Source organism: Eptesicus fuscus, chromosome 3 (assembly GCF_027574615.1).
Source record: "Eptesicus fuscus isolate TK198812 chromosome 3, DD_ASM_mEF_20220401, whole genome shotgun sequence".
In the NCBI taxonomy this organism is placed as follows: Eukaryota; Metazoa; Chordata; class Mammalia; order Chiroptera; family Vespertilionidae; genus Eptesicus; species Eptesicus fuscus.
The window spans coordinates 9,055,424-9,074,510 of record NC_072475.1 but is presented as its reverse complement, the minus strand read 5'-3'; the positions used below and the strand labels follow the sequence as shown (position 1 = coordinate 9,074,510).

Here is a 19,087-nt window from a genome sequence, read left to right as displayed (position 1 = left end):
GAATATGAGAAGGCAAGGAAACAGATCACAAACCAAAGAAATGGAGGAGAACAAGCGACTGGACATAGAGTTCAAAACCACGGTTATAAGGTTTTTCAAGAATTTCATGGAAAAGGCCGATAAATTCCATGAGGACCAACTAGAAATTAAACATACACTGACTGAGATAAAAAATATTATACAGAGACCCAAAAGCAGACTAGAGGATTGCAAGAATCAACTCAAAGATTTGGAATACAAAGAGGCCAAGGACACTCTTCCAGAGAAGCATGAAGAGAAGAGAATTCAGAAAGTTGAAGATAGTGTAAGAAGCCTCTGGGACAACTTCAAACGAACCAACATCAGAATTATGGGGGTACCAGAAGAAGAGAGAGAGCAAGATGCTGAAAACCTATTTGAAGAAATAATGAACGAAAACTTCCCCCACCTGATGAAAGAAATAGACTTACAAGTCCAGGAAGCACACAGAACCCCAAACAAAAGGAATCCAAAGAGGACCACACCAAGACACATCATAATTAAAATGCCAAGAGCAAAAGACAAAGAGAGAATCTTACAAGCAGCAAGAGAAAAACAGTTAGTTACCTACAAGGGAGCTCCCATACGATTATCAGCTAATTTCTCAACAGAAACCATGCAGGCCAGACGGGAGTGGCAAGAAATATTCAAAGTGATGAATAGCAGGAACCTACAACCAAGACTACTCTACCCAGCAAAGTTATCATTCAGAATTGAAGGGCAGATAAAGAGCTTCACAGATAAGAAAAAGCTAAAGGAGTTCATCACCACCAAACCAGCATTATATGAAATGCTGAAAGGTATTCTTTAAAAAGAGGAAAAAGAAGAAGAAAGATAAAAATGATGAACAACAAATATATATCTATCAACAAGTGAATCTAAAAGTCAAGTGAATTAAAAATCTGAGGAACAAAATAAACTGGTGAACTTAATAGAATCAGGCATAGAATGGGAGTGGATTGATAATTCTCAGGGGGAAAGGGGTGTCTGTGTGGGGAGTATGGGAAGAGACTGGACAAAAATCATACACCTATGGATAAGGACAGCGGGGGGTGAGGTAAGGGCAGAGGGGGGGTAGGAACTGGGTGGTGGGGAGATATGTGGGGAAAAAGGAGAAACAATTGTAATCTGAACAATATTCATTAAAAAAAAAAAAAAGAAAAAAAAAAAAAAAAAGAACATCACCCTCACTAATGAGCGAAAACACAAAATAAAACACTTTAAAGAGTGTTTTCCACCTGTCAAATCAGCAAGATGTTCACAGTGATGGTGCCCAGATCAGGGAAAGCCAAGTGTAAATTAACAAGCCCAGCTGGAGGGGTGTCCCCTGAAGTCCCCATCCACAGCCCCCCACACTCAGCCCCAACGCTGGCTGCGGGGGCTCCCGAGGTTAGGAGCGTGAGGACTCAAAGCACTCAGGGAAACCCAGACCCCACCATGGACGCACTTTGCCCGCCCGGCAGGAATCGATCTGCACCGCCTTCCTCATCCTCCGCTCATCGCAGGACCCCCACGGGGGAAACTCGGTGGTCTCCCTCCTGTTCTTTGGGGCGGGCAGGGCACCTTGCACAATCATGCACACAGGCAACAGGTCAATGGCCAGAGAGACAAAGCGGTTACACGACGGGACTCACCCTATGGGACCCAGCAGGGAAACCAGCCAGGCCGCACCCTCATGTCCCAGCCCTGGACCAGCCAGGAGCCGACGGTAAGGCCTTCCAGCAATGCTGGCCCGACACCGGCCCGTTTCAGCCCCAGCTTGGAAGAGGTCACAGGCATTGCCTCCATGGGGTCAAGAGGACAAAGGGACCTCAGAGAAGAGAGTCTCAGATGGTCTCCCTCCTCTCCCAAGCCCACCCTGCACCAGGCACCCTGGGGGGCTGGGTCTCTGCTGGCTGGCCAGCCTGTCGAGGGTCCTGGGGTGTCACATCCTATCTTCTCATACCCTCCGCCACACACACACCCACACACACACACACACACAGCACAGGGCAGGGCCACTCTTGCCCTCACAGGGTCAAAGCAGCAGCATCCACGTGCACCACCTGATTCCTCCCAACATGCAGTCCCCTGGTGTCTAAATGTTCGCGAGGAGAAAGCTCTCCCTTCACCCTGGGGCCGAGAGGTGTGTGGATTCGGGGCCTGGCAGAGGCCATCCAGCCTCCAGCCACCGAGCAGCTGAACCAGCTGCGTGCTCCCAGGAGCGCACTTCTTCTTTTTTTAATATATTTTTATTGATTTCAGAAAGGAAGGGAGAGGGAGAGGGAGAGAAACATCAATGATGAGAGAAAATCATTGATCGACTGCCTCCTGCACGTCCCCTACTGGGGGATCGAGCCCGCAACCCTTGACCGGAATCGAACCCAGGACCCTTGAGTCCACAGGTCGACGCTCTAGCCACTCAGCCAAACCGGCGAGGGCGCTCACTTCAGATGGCGGGCAGCGCGATGCGGTTAACGGACACTGAGATGCGCCCTCCCAGCACTGCTCTCACACCAGCTCCAGGCACTCCAAAGCAGAGGGGCTCCTCTCTCAGTCAGAGAACGGCCATGCCAGCAGGTCCTCTGCAGGCAGGAGACTCCGCTGCCCATGCCTGGCACGGTCTCAAAGGGTTCTGAGCCTACTCAAAGGAACAGTGCAAAATGTAAAAGTGAGAACTTCAGACCCAAAGAAAGGAAACACTGAAAGAGTAAAAATTTAAATAAATCGCAGACTTTCAGCCCAGGCTCTACCCAAAGCAGTCAGTCAACCCATCGACAGCACAGGGTGCCTGCAGCTCAGACCCAGGCCCTGCCACTGCAACCCATCGCTGAGCGTGTTCGTCACACAGGCCCAGCCACTACCTTCCCAGCCCGGTCCCCAGCCTTTGGCTCTGGTCTGATGTCCCTTCCCAGGAAACACCCTAGAAAGGTCTACCCTGACCCACAGCCAGGGTCTGGGCCAACTGGACCTCACACTGGCTCATGCCCACCACATGAGCCTCCTGGTCTTCCAAACACCAGGAGTGGCCAGAGCCCCACCAGTCACTCAGCCCAGCCCTGGGGGTCCCCGCCCTGCCCAGCCTCAACACAGATCAGCCCAGGAGTGACCCCGGCGGCCAGCGTGGAATTCCAGAAGGATGAGCGGGCCTGCACACAGGCTCTCCTTTCTGGGCTCTCACCGAGGCCAGCCAGAAAGGCCATGCTCGGGCCTGCCTGTGCCGGAGGAGCCGGCAGGCAGGACACGCTCCTGCAGGCGCAGCGGGTGGAGCAGACACTCTGCCCTGCAGCCTCCAAATTGAATCTGACTCAGCGCATCCGTGATCAAAAGCTCCTTCTGACAGCCGTTCTGCAGCGGCCCAGACCGCCAATCTAAAGTATTAGGTATGCCCTCGGCCAGCCAGCATCCCTCTTCCACCCTTGCCAGCACTGGGCAGTGCTGGGGAGCACAGAAAGGCACCCTGCCCACTGAGGGCTTCCCGGCGCTTTGAGACACACCACGTGGTGTATGGAGACACAATGTGTGGATTAAAACATAATGCACATGTATTATACACACTGGGTGGCTTTACAAAGTGACCACCTGCTGCTCATGTGGGGTGGGTGGGGGGTGGGGAGAGTAGCCCCAGATAGCCTTGGAGCAGGGTCAGGCACAGGTTGCCCCAGGGGGATCCAGACCTGCACTGAAATGCTGGCTCCTTCCTGAACTGAAGGGGGGCACGAAGGGGCCGGGGCCCTGTGGTATCTGGCAGGGGGCTGGTCCCAGACCTAAACCATCAGCTACGGCAGGTCTAGGGTCCAGAGAACCACGTGACCTGGCCAGGCAGCTTCTGCGGCGAGAGCATGGGTACGTCTCCCATCTGTTCTCATTGTCTTTCTGGGCCACTGTTGTCAAATGTGTCAAAATTAATAATGTTATAAGCACGCCAAACATGTCTTGTAGTTTTTTCAATATTGTATCCCCCCTCCCCACAAACTGCATCAAATTTCAAGGAGTTTTACGTGTCAGGTCCTGTGATGCCCACTTTCAACCAGGCTGGTGCCTGAAGCACGGAACAGCTGCTGCTTAGCCAGCTGTGTGCTAGTGGGAGGGGCTGTGGTTCTGGGCAGCATCTGGTTCCCACAGCTAGCAGCTAACCCAGAGCCTCCTCAGAGAGGAGAGGGTCACATCTGCAGGTGGGCCTTGCGGGAGGGGTCACTGAGGCAGACCTGGCCTGGGGGCTGCTCATCGGTCAGGGCTGCAACGAAGCCAGCTTGCTCCAGCCACACTCTCATCGGACCCCTGATGAGCTCCCATCCTGGATGCTACCTCTCAGCTGACTGGCCCTTCCTATTTAGCCCTGATGCCATGCGGGATGAGGCAGCTCGCTGCCACCCTGAATCAGAAGACTGGGCTTTGCCCTATTTCCTTCACTGCCTCATGGAAACAGTATCAGGGTGGACCAGGGTCTCTGACACACGCTCCAGTGCCAAGGCTTGCAGGGGCTCAGTGTGCCCTGACCTCAGCAGCATGGAGAGCCTGACAGAGCGCCCTTTGGCGCTGGGTGGGCAGCACCCTCCTGAGAAGCAGCTGGGCCACCCAACTCTGGACGGACAGCTGAGTCGTGGGCATCGAGGGACTCCTCTCCCTGTGCTGCACATGGGCTGCAGCCTGGAGCTGTTCTGAGGCAGTGCCACTGCCCACACCAGAGCAGGACTGACACCCCACACAGGGCCCCTCCCGCTCTCCCAGGGGCCCAGAGAACCACGCCTTTCAACAGTCTGGATGAAGAGAGAACCAGACACTTCGGTGGAGAGAAATCAAGTATATGTGTGTGCAGGTGTGTGCATACATGTGTGCATGTACATTTGTGTGTGTGAAGGTGTGTGTGTGTGCACTTGTATGTACATGTGTGCACCTATGTGCATGCACATTTGTGTGTGTGCACATGTGTATTTTTTAAGGTGATGCGAAGGCAGGTGGGGCAGGGCTCTCCCAGAGTCCCACGTGCACTCTGTTTGGAGTCAGTTTCTAGATGGAGTCGGTTTTGCTCCTTCTAGGTTTCCTTGCTCAGGACTTTCCTCCCTCTCCTTTTAAAGGAAAACAGGAGTACCTTGAAAAACAAGTTTTGCTGAAATTCAAAACTATCTTAGAGGTCCCACACCTGAACCCTGAAGACTCCCCAGCGGGTGAGCTCTGGTGACAGCTTTACCTAGAAACACGCCAGCCTGGGACTAAACCTCTTTCCCATCAGCCTCGGTGCACGATGACAGATGCCACCAACACGGGGCCATCAGATCTTGGCTGTGTCTTACAAGCCCAATCCAGCAGCTCCCCCAAGTAATGGGGGGTGGGGGAGCTGGCAGAGCCTGATGCTGAGGTCACATGTGGGAGAGACCAGGCTGGACACTGTCCTCTGCCTCACCCAGGCTTGACTCTGACTCCCAAACACCTCCCAGGGGCCAAGGCCATTTTAGTACCAGTGAGTCCACACACTTCCACCTGCAAAGCGGTGGGGGGGGGGGGGGGATGGGAGCGCGCAACACTGCACGTCCAGAGTCATCAACACTGCTCAGCCCCTGCTTCTGCCAGGCTTCCTCGTGGGGGAAATGCACAAAATGCCACTCCAGAGCATCAGAGTCACGGAACCAATCCTTGCACAAAACAGCAAGACTTTTTTTTTTTTTTTTGTCAAGTGCAAGACAGAGACATGGAAAAGTGCATCATTTTTGGTCAGAAAAAAAAGTGCAAGTCTGAACACTGGGCCTAGAATGATTTTTAAGGGTTTCTAGAACAAACTGAGCCCCTGCCACGTCAGGACTTCACACAGGTTAGTTCTTCTTTGGTAACACCTGCGGGAGGCAATTACCATCCCAATTCCAGGGGACTCAGTCCCAGCTGGGTATGGAACCTGTGTCCTCCCTGCCAGGAGGGGTGGGTGGGGGCAGGGGAGGGTGGGTGGGGGATGGGCAGCCCACAGCCCCCTGCCGAGCCTGCTTCCTGCTTTAACCTCCAGGTTCAGAAAGCCGCATCCCATTAGCCTTCCTTCCTCCCTTCTGCAATAAACCCCACTGCAGCCCTGGTGGTGGGACAGGAGGTCAAACACACACCATTTTCCAACCTCCAGCGTCTTTACTTTTCTCCCTGTTACCTGCTTATAAATGAGGGTTTAGGCTTACAAATTCCTGCTCCAGCAGCAGGAGTCTGGGCCTGTGGGTGTCCTTGTCCTTGGTAAGCTGACGGGAAGGCCCCTGAAGCCATGACTATCACCACCACCCCCAAGTGGCCCTGAGGGTCAGTAGGAACTCAATCATGAAAGGTCAAACGTCCCCCAATTCCCTCCTGGAGTAAATAAATTATCTGCTACCCACGAGCAGGTGCCTTTGGAAGATGTTTACAAAATACTATTTAAAAAGGTCTGCCCTGCTAGTTAACCTAAACCGGTTGGGAAACAATTTAACAAATTATATTATTTTTCTCTCCCCAGAATGACTTCCCTCCAGTCAGGTGCCTCCTCCCTCAAGCACTGGCAAGCAGGTGTGTTGCTTCGGCGGTGACCAGTTAGAGTCTCCAGTTTTCAATGGAGCCAGGAGGAGGGGGCTGACGAACGTCTCCGCACAGCATCCTAGTCTACCAGTGGCAACACAGGGGTCCCTGGGGCGGGGGCTCCCCTGGGGTCTGGCATCCCTCCACTCCCGCAACACCGCCTCTCCCGGGCCACTGTTGGGCGTGTCAGGAAGAGGGTCTGGCAGCCGCGTGGTCGGGAACCGGGTCCCAGAAGCTGGTGGCAGAGGGAGCGTCCGCGCGCCTGGAGCGGCGCCCTCGGCACAGTGCGCGGCGCACGCGGGAAAAGCGGCGAGCGCAGCCGAACAACGGGCTTGTGCGCATTGTTCTCCGAAGGCTCGGCAGCATCAAAGGGGGCCGCGCGCAACCCGACACCGCAGCCACCGCGGGACCGAAGCCGGGCGGCCCCGGCGACGCACAAAGGCTGGCCCCGGGGAACCCGAGCAGTTTTTGCCTCAACAGGTTGGAAACTAAGTGGTTTCACTCCAAACCGCACTGTCTTCCCCGGGGACCTGCCAGCCCCGGGGCGCGGTCCCCCCCGGAGCCCAGAGGCGCACCCACGGAGGCCGCTCGGGAGCTGGGAGGGGACGAAGCCAGGGACGGCGACACAGGCCCCCGGGCGGTGGATGCGCGGGCGCCTCCAGAGCCACCGCGAGTGGAACAACGGTCCCCGCGGCCACAGCCCCGGCCCCTCGGTGGCCCTCGGCCGGCAGGACGGACCGCCGAGGGCACCAACTTCCCTGCGGAGTGGCCCAAGTTTGGTCACGAAGTTTGGCGCCGAAGGACTCACGGCGCGGAGGGCCCGCACCACCCCAGTCCGCTCCCTGGACCCTGCGGTGGCGGGGGCAGCGCGCACCCCTGAAGCCGAAGAATGAATGGCCAGCGCGGGACACTCGGAACTCGGAGCCGCGGCCCCACCCCGTTCCTCCGCCTGCCGCCCGCGAGCCACCAGTGCGCGTGGGCAGAGCCGGGGCCGCCTCCCGGGATCAAACCCGAGATGGGCTGGAGGTGAGGGGGCCGGCACCGCCGCAGACCCGCACACCGCGCTGGGGTGCGGGCGGCCTGGAGGCCCCGCAGCTCTTACCTGGCTCCGCCGAGGCCGCGCGCACCCGGAGCAGCAGGGCCAGAAGTGGGAGCGCGTCCAAGAGGCATCGCCGTAGCGGCCCCAGACCGGGCCACCTGCGGGCGACATGCCACAGGTTAGTTCTCCGCACGCGTCCCCCGCCCGCCCGCGCGACCCCGCTGCCCCCGCCCGCCTCGCGGCCCCGCGGCCCGCACCTCGGCGCCATGCTCTGCGGGCCGGCCGGTCTGCTCAGCGGATCTCGCACCCTCCGCGGCGGTGCGCCCGCTCGGCCCTCACGCTCCGGCCGCCACCGGGACGGGCAGGGGGCGGGGCGGGGCGGGGCGCGAGGCGGGGACGGGCAGGGGGCGGGGCGGGAAGGCCGGGAAGCAGGGCCCGGACTTGGGGCTGAACCGGGAGGTGGGCTGGGTTGAGCTGGGGCTGGGGGACGGTTGGCCAAACCCCCGGCTTGGAGAGGTGACCGGCCGCTCCCTCGGGTCCTAGCACCTCCCTGCCCCAGCGAGCGCGGTCCACCCGCGCCCCCGCCCCGGAGAGAGCCAGTCCTGCCCCAGCGCGGGGCGCACGTGGGATCCGGGCTCCCAGCCCGGGGCGAGGTCTGGACCGACGCCACCGGCCCGGGTTTTACTCGGGAAGGTGTCTTCCTCAGGCCCCGGATCCGGCGGGGCAGCGGGAAGACGGGCGATTGGAACAAAGGCGTTTATCGCCGGGGGACAATGGGTGGAGGGGGAAGAAGCTGGGCCCCTGCCCAGCCTCTGAGCGCATTAGCCGCGAGGTAATGGCTCCAGCCTCGCCGCCGGGGCAGGCCCAGGCCCAGAACGGTAGCGCCCCCCACGCTGCGCCCCCCGCCGCCTGCTGCGGCCGCCCACGATGACCCTGTGCCCCACGAGGCTTCAGGTGGCCGTCCCCACAGCGCCGGCCGCGACTCCCGCTGGGTCCCGCCCCACTTTACAAAGAGGGAAGGACTCCGGGAGGGTCGCTGAGAAGGCCAGCCCACTCCACCCGTGCGCCCCTGCCCCCAGGGCCTGCGCCCCTCTCCCTCCCGATGGTCCAGCTGCCCCTCAGCAGAGCCTTCCCAGCCTCCCACCCGCAGTGATGTCCACTTGGTTTCCATTGCCTCGGCTGGTGCTCCTGACCCGGCCTCAGCTCTGTCCTCCGGGCAGCTGTGCGTGGGATCCTGTCCTCACACCCACCCAGCAGGCCTCTCCACAGAGAGCCCCTCATACCGGACCTCCTACACTACCTCGCATTGTCCTGGACCTCGTCCCACGCCTTGCAGGAAACAGAGGCCCCAGCGCCATCACCCTTGGCTTCTAACTTTCTGTGAAACCCACTGGATCACTCCTAAACGCCCTGCTCCGCCCCGCTTCCCTTCCTGGCCCGGTCATCTCCTGCCTGGACCCCCCGCAGCATCTGCAGCTGGATACCTGCCTCCCCCACCCCACTAAGACTCTCTACACCTCTGTTGCGCCCCCACCCCCAGCACATCCTGCTGGACAATCCCAGACTTCATTTCTCAACCAGCCTAGAGACCTTGTCCCTGGCAAGGCCCCAGCCATATGCCCTCGGGAGGCAGCCTTCCCCAGGTGCCCCTCCACCACCACCTCCCTGGGCCCACCAACCTGACAGCTGCCCTCAGCACCTCCTCCTGCCCCTGCTCTCCACACTGCCACAGAGAGGCCTGCCTGGCTTCCCTGCAGCCCATCGTCCCCCCACCACCACCCAGGCCCTGCCCGCCCACCTGCCCCATACCTCCACCATTGTCCTGGAACCTGGGGTCTTTCTCTAGGTTGCATGACAAGGGTACAGGGTGGGCAGAGAAATTAACTTAGAGGTCACCCACGTTTTTTTTAAAAAAATGAAGAGAATTGCATAGAGCCGAGGATTAGCACACTCTTTTGCAAAACTTTTGTTTTTTTGTATGGATGGAGGGGTAGGGCGGGGGCCCCTGTGTGTGTGGGGTGTCTGTTTCTGACGGGGTGGGTGAATCTGTGGGTGCTTGTTTGTGCCTATGTTTGGTGCGTTTCTGTAACATGCACGTGTATGGGCTGTGTTCATGCGTGTGGTTGGCATGTCTTCGATCCTAACGGCACTCCTTAGAGTGGTTCCTGTCCATCTGCCTGACCATCAGTCCATCTGTCCGTGGCCTGAGCCCTGCTCTGGGGGAGAAATCTGAAGGGCGGGAGCTCTTTGGTCTCTTCCATCTCACCTGCCCTCAGGCCCATCCTGCTGCCACCCAACCCCACCCATTCTTAAACCTGCAGTCAGAGGACTTGCCTCTGCAGGCGTGACTGGCTGATCTGCAGCTCTGGGAGGGAGCGGCTGGGAGGGGGAGGGCAGTGCACATGGGGCCTGGGATTCAGTACCTCCCTAGTGTCCCTCCTGTCCTCCCCCCCTCGACCCGGAGTCATCACTTCTCTCCCGTTCGCCCCCTTAATCACCACCTCTCCAGTCTCTGGGTTGGAGGCCCCAGGGCAGGGTGAGCCCACCTTTAGGGGCTTTGCAGGGAGGGCTAGCTTCAAAGACCCTCGTGTAATGAAAAGTGCTATCAACGACAAAAGTACTAAAATAAGGCTTTTTACTATGAAACACTCATGAAGACGTGTATTTAAACAAGACGCTTGACGTGAAGGGAAAACTCTCTAGGATTCATTTCTTTTTAGAGTAATTTATCTCTTCTTCAAGACAGATTGCCCTACATGTCACAGCTACGTACAAAACGTTATAAAATTGTTCTTGGTTATACCATGATAAATGAAAAACATTGAAATTCTCCAAACAAGGTGTGCAAGGATTTTTAAGTTGTTCTTCTTGTGTTAAACAGTGAGAGCAAAATAACGCACTGGAATATAAAGATGAGAGCTGAATGAATGAGCTTCCACGCATGGAGAAAGAAGGGGTTTCCACAGAACCAGTATTTCCCCCACCCATCTCCGTTCGATGTCGATCAGAACATACCATGGGCCATTTAGTGTTAAAGAAGGCAAATGCTTTGTGCACGTATATCAGTTACTTCATGTCCAATAAAGGAATGGGAAGGGGAAAACAGAAGAATAGAGAAAGGTATACGGTAGCCGTCAGATGCGTTGAAACCAAATTGCGGTGTTCTCACTGAGAATGTCTGTAGGAACCGAGTTCTGGGGTCAGGTAGCAGGTTCCCTAGTTAGCTGACCCCTCCTGCCTGCTGCTGGAACACGTCACTTGTACCTTCACCCTCCATGTCCAACTGTGCAGTGTTTCATTGATTGGCTGCCCGTCAAGTCGGAATCTGATCTGCCTCGTTGACAAACCCTGTCGTTCACAATAGGCTTTCATTAGTTTGCTAGGAAGTATGCCTCTTAATTTTTTAAAATATGTTTTTATTGATTTGCATTGACTTCAGAGAGGGAGAGAGATAGAAACATCAATGATGAGAGAGAATCATTGATCGGCTGCCTCCTGCATGCCCCCTACTGGGGATCGAGCCCACAACCCAGCATGTACCCTGACCGGAATCATAGGTCGACGCTCAACCTCTGAGCCACGCCGGCCAGGCTGCCTCTGAATCTTAAACTGCACCACAGAACCACCCTGCCCCGCCACCTCCAAATTCATATGATCGTTGTTCTCAGTCGTGACTCCTTCCTTGGGCTTTTCGTCCGCCATGGTGAGCGCCAGAGCCTCCTCGGCCGGTGCTTCACAAAAGAGATGAGAGGTCCGCACCCACCAAGCAGCCCCAGGAGCGGCAGGAGGAGGCCACGGTGGAGGAGGGAGAGGGTGCGTGCACATTGTCCCACATCTCCTTCTTATGAGAATTCTATCTTTCCCTTTATTTACTGTAGGGGTTCAGGACAAGTCCCCCCCCAAGAAGTGCCTGGGTGGTATGCGGATTATTATGAGTGAAAGGCAACCCAGACCCTTTGGGCTCTAGAGAAACTTCTGCACCCCCACCACCCCCAGCTATCTAGAAGAATTTAAATTAGGGAGGGACCTTGCCCATAAGAAGAGTTATCACCAGAAATAACTTTTTGGGCCTATCTATAGGGGAGGGCCTATCCTATCTATAGGAAGGACTGGATATCTGATCTTCTTATCATCCTGCAATGACCCCTCCCCTCTGAAGCCCCAGGTGCCTTAGCTCAGAATGTCATATGCCCCTCATTTCCCCTGTCTGCCCCTGAACCTCTCCTGTATGTGGGGTCCCCGTATGCACATATATATGCATGAAACTTGGTTGTTTTCTCTCGTTAACCTGTCTCATGTTGATTTAATTATTAGAGGGGCCTGAAGAACCTGGGATGGGAGAGGACAGCTGCCCCCCCCCCCCGCCCCCATGGTCCACAGGGACATGTGATCACTGTAGGATGGAGATGTACATGTAGAACCAGAAGACCCAAATCTCCCTCAGCTGACACTGCTGTGTGTTCTCCCACCCTCGTCCACAGAGACCGCCCCCCCCCCCCCCCCCCTTTGCCTTGGGCGGGGCGGACACCGTCAACTCATCCCAAGGTCTCAGAAGTCCCAGGGGTGCCAAGGGACCACAGCAGGTCTGGGCAGCAGGGGGCCCCTCCACTGGGCTGAGGAGGCAGGTGGAGATGCCCAGGGTGGGAGGGTCCAGGGCAAAGGCCCCAGCGAGTTGGGAGGGTGTCCTGGGGTAGAAGGGCCAGAACTCCGGCTCCAGCCACGTTTCTTGTCCGTTCCTTGTGTTGAGTTCCTGTTTCCTCTGACGCTACGTGTCTCACATGCCCTTACCCAGGAGAAATGACAGAGTGCGGGGCTTGTCCCCAGCGTGGCCTGTGAAACAGACAGTGGCCCAGCAGGGACCAACTTGCGCTGCCCAAAGGCTTGGCTGACGGTGCCCCCGTGGCCGGAAACGGAGGCTCCCGGTCCACTCACACCCGATGCTGGGCTTGTTTTTAAATTGCTTTTGTTTTAAATTGGCAGGGTTTTCCCCAACCACAGTGGATTCCCTCCAGTTCTGCTCCATGGGCAGTGGGTCCTGGTGTGGGGGGCTGTGCATTTGTGAAGGGAGAGAGGTGGGACAGGCAGGAAGGCGTCTCAGGGCCAGCTGGGAAGGGCAGGACGTGGGGCATGGAAAGGGCAGGACGTGCGACCTCTGCCCAGATTGTCCCTTCTCCCTGTAGCACCAGGGAGCTCGCCATGTGCTACAAGAGTAACTTCTCACCAGGAGAGGAAGACGTGATGGTGGATGGAGCTGGCTATGAGGAGCACAGTGTATCCCAAAGTGTATCTGGTTCCACACCAGGCCACACACTTCAGTCCTCAGGCCCTGGTCACATGGTCCACCCCAATCTGTGCAACTGGGTCCCGTCATGTCCTGGCCACATGGATGAAGAGACGGAGTCCCATCCATGGCCCTACACTCTGGCCTCTGCTGGACTCTGTCAACCACCCCCCCCACCCCCGCCAACCTACCCACCCACACACAGCTCCCACATTCCCATCATTGACTCCAGGGCCTTGGTTTATTCTTCCCACCGCATTTACCACAATAGGAATGCCAGTTTGTACGTGCTGGTCTTCCTGCCTGCTGCCTGCACCGCTGGTTCCCTCCCAAGTGCTCAAGCACCACCCCAGGTGTGTTGTACCTTTCCTGTGTTTGCACCTGCAGCCCCTGGGGTGATGCCTGCCTCTGGTAGATGCTCACTGAACACATCCCGAGGGAAAGACCGCACGAGTCCATGGCTCTCGACCCCTCCTGCCCAGCCCTGCCCTTGGCTGGTGGCTCAGCTGGATGTCAGCCTCTGAGCAGCCGAGGCATGGGCACCGGGCAGGGCAGCCAAGGGAACCGATGCTCACGAGGCACTTATCCTAGCAGGATTCGGAAACAGCAAGTGGATGATGAGATGTCCACGAAATGGAATACTACATCCCCATGAAGAAATCTAAATAAGAAATGTTTGCGTGGAAAAGCTTTGCCCAGCAGCACGCATGAGAGGGGGTGGTCGGGATGAGATACGCCTGTGAGGAAGGCGGACCCCGGCTGGAGAGGTGGTTTGCTCTGAGTGCTGGAATTACCGGTGAGCTCTGGTCTGTTCTCCATCATTTCCCACATTTTCAAAGGTTCGTAACAAACATTTGTGCTAATGTCAGAGCCATTTCCTCATGTCACTGCTGCAGGGAAATGCCTGAGCTCACAGTGAGTCAACCGGTGGCAGAGGGGAGGAAGGAAGGGGGTCCCTGAATTCTCCAGGCAGCATCCAATGCCCTGGGCCACCCCATTTCTCAGGAAGGCCTCATCCCCACAGAGACCACTCCGAGCGGCATCAATACCCACGGAAACACCGGGCTTTGTGTGTGGTACGTGGGCCGGAGCAGGAAGTCCAGGTGACTGCCTCCTGCCTGCCTGGCAGCTTTCCACAAACAGCACCGCCGGGTCCCTTTCCTTCCCGATCGGGGCCACGTCACAGCCTCCCGCGGGTGAGTGCATCAGTGGGCCTCCCTCCACTCCTGCTCACCCATCTGTGTACACACCCCCAACACCCACACTCTCACACGCACAGCCTGGCTCTGCTCACACTCGAGATCAGCGTTAAAACATTTCCAACCCTATCAGTTCCGACCCCACTCAACGAGGGGTGTGGGCTTGGGTCTCGGTTCCCCCACCCTCACTGTCTGCAGCGCCGTGGTCCTCAGAGCTTGCTCGGGCGGCCCAGTCTCACCAGGAGCCCGGCACTTGCTACCACCCAGCTAGTTTACTTTGCTGCAGAGCACTTACCGCTGTTTAATATTCTTGTTCCCTTATTTGTTCATTTGCTCATTTATTTGCTCATGGGCTTCCCACTTCCCTCTACACAGGCCCCTCCACACCGCTTTGCTTTGTTCACCAGTGAACAAAAGGAAGGAAGGAAGGAAGGAAGGAAGGAAGGAAGGAAGGAAGGAAGGAAGGAAGGAAGGAAGGAAGGAAGGAAGGGAGGGAGGGAGATAAGCATACTACAGCTGAGCCAGGCTGTATATCAAAGTGCCCCTTCCCCAGCATGAGCCCTTCAGGGCAGAAGATTTGCAGGTAACCACCGCCAGCCCCCTTTGCCTGGCACCTTATATTCCAGCAGTTTGTGCACCCCTCCCCCACGCTTCCTCACCCCCAATCAAAGCCTGAGCCATTTAAACATATGCAACTGACATGATTACAACTCGGTGTAAAAAGTCCAAATGTTAGTAATAAAGCTGAATTCCCACGTGGCCTGCCTCCGCATCTCAGTCTCCTGCCAAGCATAGTCCCCGTTGTTATCCTTCCGCTGGTTTTCATAAAATGCATTTTATAGGTATTTGTTACTCCGGAAATGTAGAAAGTTGTTTTGTAAAAATTTTAAAAGCATACATGTGTGGACGAAAAGGGGTCACGTGCTCAACCTGACGAGCTCAGGGAAGGCCTGCATGGCAGCCTTGCGGATTCAGAGACCTAAGAGCAACCACAAAGGAGGGTCTGAAATTAAAACTCTTTTAACTAAAAGCAGTTTAGGGTGGGTAGTCATGTCCTAGGCCGGTATCTTCCCTGACAAAGGTCCATCTTTACCTTAACTGAGCCTATCTATTGGCATTTGCATCTGCGATAACGTTCCTTTAAAAGGTCAGGGTAACTCCCCCTTTTCCAGACCCCACAGGGCACAACCTGTGCACCAGGGCGGAGACCATCAATCCCCTCATTGTTTTATCATGTTAATTGTTGACTGTTCGCTACCTGTCCCCATCTATGTGAAAGGTGTATGTGTGCGTCATTTTACTTTTCATCCAGTCTCAGAGGTTTCCCCACTTTGCTTTCTCCCACTTCCCTAATTTATCACCAACTGCCATTCTCCAGAGCAAAATCTGGCTTCCCAACGATTGTCGACGGTTTGGCTACAATAAACTCACAAAAATTCTTCACAGGGTTGAATGCTTCTTACATTGACACGTGAGATCATGCTCATGGTTCTAAAACTTACTCTTTTTAAAAATTTATTGTTGAAAGTATTACAGATATCCCCTCAAAACTTGCTTTTTGTTGTTAATCCTCACCCGAGGATATTTTTCCATTGATTTTTAGAAAGAGTGGAAGGGAGGGGAATAGACAGAGAGAGAAAAAAACATCCTTGTGAGAGAGACACATCCATTAGTTGCCTCCCACACAAGGCCTGACCAGGGCTGGGGATCAAGCCTGCAACGAAGGAGGTATGGGCCCTTGACCACAATCGAACCCCGGGACCCTTCAGTCCATAGGCTGCCCCTCTATCCACTGAGCCAAACTGGCTAGGGCAAAACTTGCTTTATTAACACAATACCTGTTGTTGCTCTTTCCATGTCTCTCCATATACATTTACCCAAATGACTGCACATATATTCCATGCCATGGAAATAGCATACCTAGTGATCCCACCGTAATGAGACTTGGCTTGTTTGCTTTTCTTTTTATTTTTTTGGTTAATCCTCACCCAAGGATATTTTTTCCCATTGATTTTTAGAGAGTGGGAGGGAGAGGGAGAGAGAGAAACATAGATGTGAGATATCTCGATTGGTTGCCTCCCACACATGTCCCAACCAGGGCCCAGGATCAATCTGCATCCCAGGTACTTGCCCTTGACCAGGGATCAAACCCGCAACCCTTTGGTCGGGAGGTGGTGGTGGGGGGAGCATGCTCTAACCACTGAACCACACTGACTAGGGCAAGACTTGGGTTGTTTTCAATTTCATTTTGCTTAGAGTAATGGACTGCCTTAAAAAAGAGATGGAAACTGTGAGAGCGTACGAAATGGGAATGCTAATGGTGAACAGCCCAGGAAAGGGGATAGAGAATGGTTTGGACAGGCTCATTAGCAAACTCACGTTAGCCAAGGAAAGACTCAGCGAATTTGAAAGCAGTGCTACAGAAACTATCCAAATGGAAACAGAAAGAGAAAAGAGGATGGAAATAAAACAGAGGTGTGCATCCGAGAGAGAGAGCTGTGGGACAGTATCTCACAGCCTAAGGCACATATCCCTGGAATCACAGAAGGAAAAGGAGAGGGTGGGGGGCAGAGGATATATTTGACAAAAGGCTGAAAATTCTCCAGATTAATGACAGACACCAAACTATGGATCAAAGAAGCACAAAGAACACACAGCAAGATGAACGGCTCCAAAAGGTTGTGGACAAAAAAGGGGCCACATAACAAACCTGACAAGCTCAGGGGAGGCCTGCGTGGCGGCAAATTCAAAGACCTAACCACATAGGACAGTGATGGCGAACCTATGACACATTTCTTACACTGTCAGCACTGAATGGTCCCAGGTTCAATTCTGAGGCGGCCGCATGCCGAGGATGAAACATTTGCTGCTCCTGAGGATGAAACATTTGCGAAATAATGTTTTTTCCTCAAAGTGACACACTACCTGAGTTATGCTCAGTTTTTTGGCGAAGTTTGACACACCAAGCTCAAAAGGTTGCCCATCACTGACATAGGATGTTCTGAAATGAAAACTTTCTAACTAAAAACCGTTCATGGCGCGTAGTCCTGTCCTAGGCCTGTGTTTTTCTCTAACAAAGGTCAATCTTTGCCTTAGCTGAGCCTGCTGTCTATTTTTCCCCCGCATCTACGATAACAAAATTGATAACATACCTTTGGAATATCAACATAATTTCCTTCCCCACCCCACCCCTCGAAGGATAACCACCCACCAGAGCGGAAACCACAAATCCCCTCATTGTTATGATCAAGTTAATTGTTAACTGTTAAAATCCTTTACCCACCTTTGTAAAGGAAGTGTCTATTCCTTTTACTTTTATCCAATCCCAGACATACCCCCACCCCTACCCCTCTTTGCTTTCTTCTGCCTCCCTAATTTATCACCAATGAATTTCAGGTAACCTCCTTGCATTGCAGCAGAGCCTGAGTTATGACAAGCTCTAGGCACTGCCTAGGCCAGGTCCACACCATAGACCAAGAAGCAAACAGGCTACAACGTTTGGTCTGGATGCAAATGGCCAGGTACCAGACATCCATGTGCATCTCAGGAGCCGCTTGGTACTAGGGCAAAAGGGCAGGGAGGAGCCAGATTTAAGTAGGGCTCCTGAGCTCCTAACCACATAGGTGGTTAGGCCGAGAGAAGCTCCGTGTGTGTGTGTGTGTGTGTGTGTGTGTGTGTGTGTGTGTGTGTGTGTGGAGGGGGGAGTTCTGCAGCTCGGAACCCCACCAATATCTCCTAACCCCTTTGTTCTGAAATATAAAACAAGGTGCAAAACTGTCATTCTCTGGAGCCTTCTCAATCCATTGAGATTTGGCTTCCTGGCAATTGTTATCAGTTTGGCTCAAATAAACTCATAAAACATTCTCTACAGGGTTGAATGTTTCTTACATTGACAAGGTAAAACAAACAAGCAAACAAAACCAAACACAAAGCCCATCTGTGTAACACATTTAAACTGAAGGGGGGGAAGAGAGAGGGGATAATCTCTAAATCTCTAAGGCAAGCAGAGTACAAACACAGATACATTCCCTGCAGAGAAGCGAAGGGAAGAATCAGAGCAGAATGTCCTTCAGAAGCCATGCGTGCTGGATGACAGCGAAGGGGTGTCTATAGCCGTGAAAGAAAGAAAAAGTGTCGATTCAGAATTCTATACCAGTGAACATGTCTTTTAAAATTAAGGATTAAAAAAAAATACTATCTTGGAGAAACAAGAACTATGGGAATATATTGCTGGCATACCTACTCCCCAAGGAGTGATAAATGACTTCCAGCAATCAGAAAGAAAATGAACCGAGGCTGCCAACTGGATCTTCACAAAGAAATGAAGAATCTTAGAAATGGAAGAAATGAAGATCAGATAAAATTCTTTTTCCCTTATTTTTAATTGCTATATATGATAGCTTTTTTCTAAAGGAAAAATAGTAGCATTGTAGTGGGTTGAGAGCACACGTAAAAATAAAATGTATGCTAACAGGAAGGATGGGAGATTGGAATTATATCATTGTAAGGTTCTTACACTACATGTGAAGTGGTCTGATACTATCTAAATGTAAATTCTGATTAAGATTTATATTTTAAACCCTACGGCAACCACTAAAAATTTTTTTAAAGAGGTATAAGTAATAAGTCAAGATGACATACAACAGTAATATAAAAATTGCTCAGTTAAGAGAAAGCAGAAAAGAGTAAAAGAAAAACAAGACACAGATGAATCAAATAAAAAAAGATCTAGCAAAATTATAATCCAATATTATCAATAATCATATTAAGTGTGAATGGTCTAAATACACCAGTTAAAAGGTAGAGATGGTCAGATTGGATAAAAAAAAAAAACAACTAAATTATGTCTACAAGAAATTCATGTTAAATATAAAGACATATATAGATTTTAAGGATTAAGATATGCCATTCAATCACTAGCCAAAAGAAAACCAGAATAGTTATCTTGATACCAGGCAGATTTCATAAAAAGGAATATTTCATAAAAATGATATTCCTTTTTATGAAATCTTCCTGGTATCAAGATAACTACTGATGAAGGAGTCA

At 53.5% G+C, this 19,087-nt stretch overlaps 1 protein-coding gene and 1 pseudogene across 1 annotated transcript in view; both read right to left on the bottom strand.

Annotated features, from left to right (window-relative positions):
• COL18A1 (collagen type XVIII alpha 1 chain) overlaps positions 1 to 7,910 on the bottom strand; it is an 86,635-nt gene extending 78,725 nt beyond the window's left edge. Inside the window, exons 1-2 of the mRNA XM_054713622.1 lie at positions 7,819 to 7,910; positions 7,625 to 7,719 (exon numbers count right to left, since the gene is read on the bottom strand). Coding sequence (XP_054569597.1) covers positions 7,625 to 7,719; positions 7,819 to 7,829 — 106 coding nt within the window. The 5' untranslated portion in view covers positions 7,830 to 7,910. The remainder of the gene's footprint in view (positions 1 to 7,624; positions 7,720 to 7,818) is intronic.
• Positions 7,911 to 10,781: 2,871 nt separating this feature from the next.
• Positions 10,782 to 11,263, bottom strand: LOC103289867 (small ubiquitin-related modifier 2-like; annotated as a pseudogene).
• Positions 11,264 to 19,087: the final 7,824 nt, after the last annotated feature.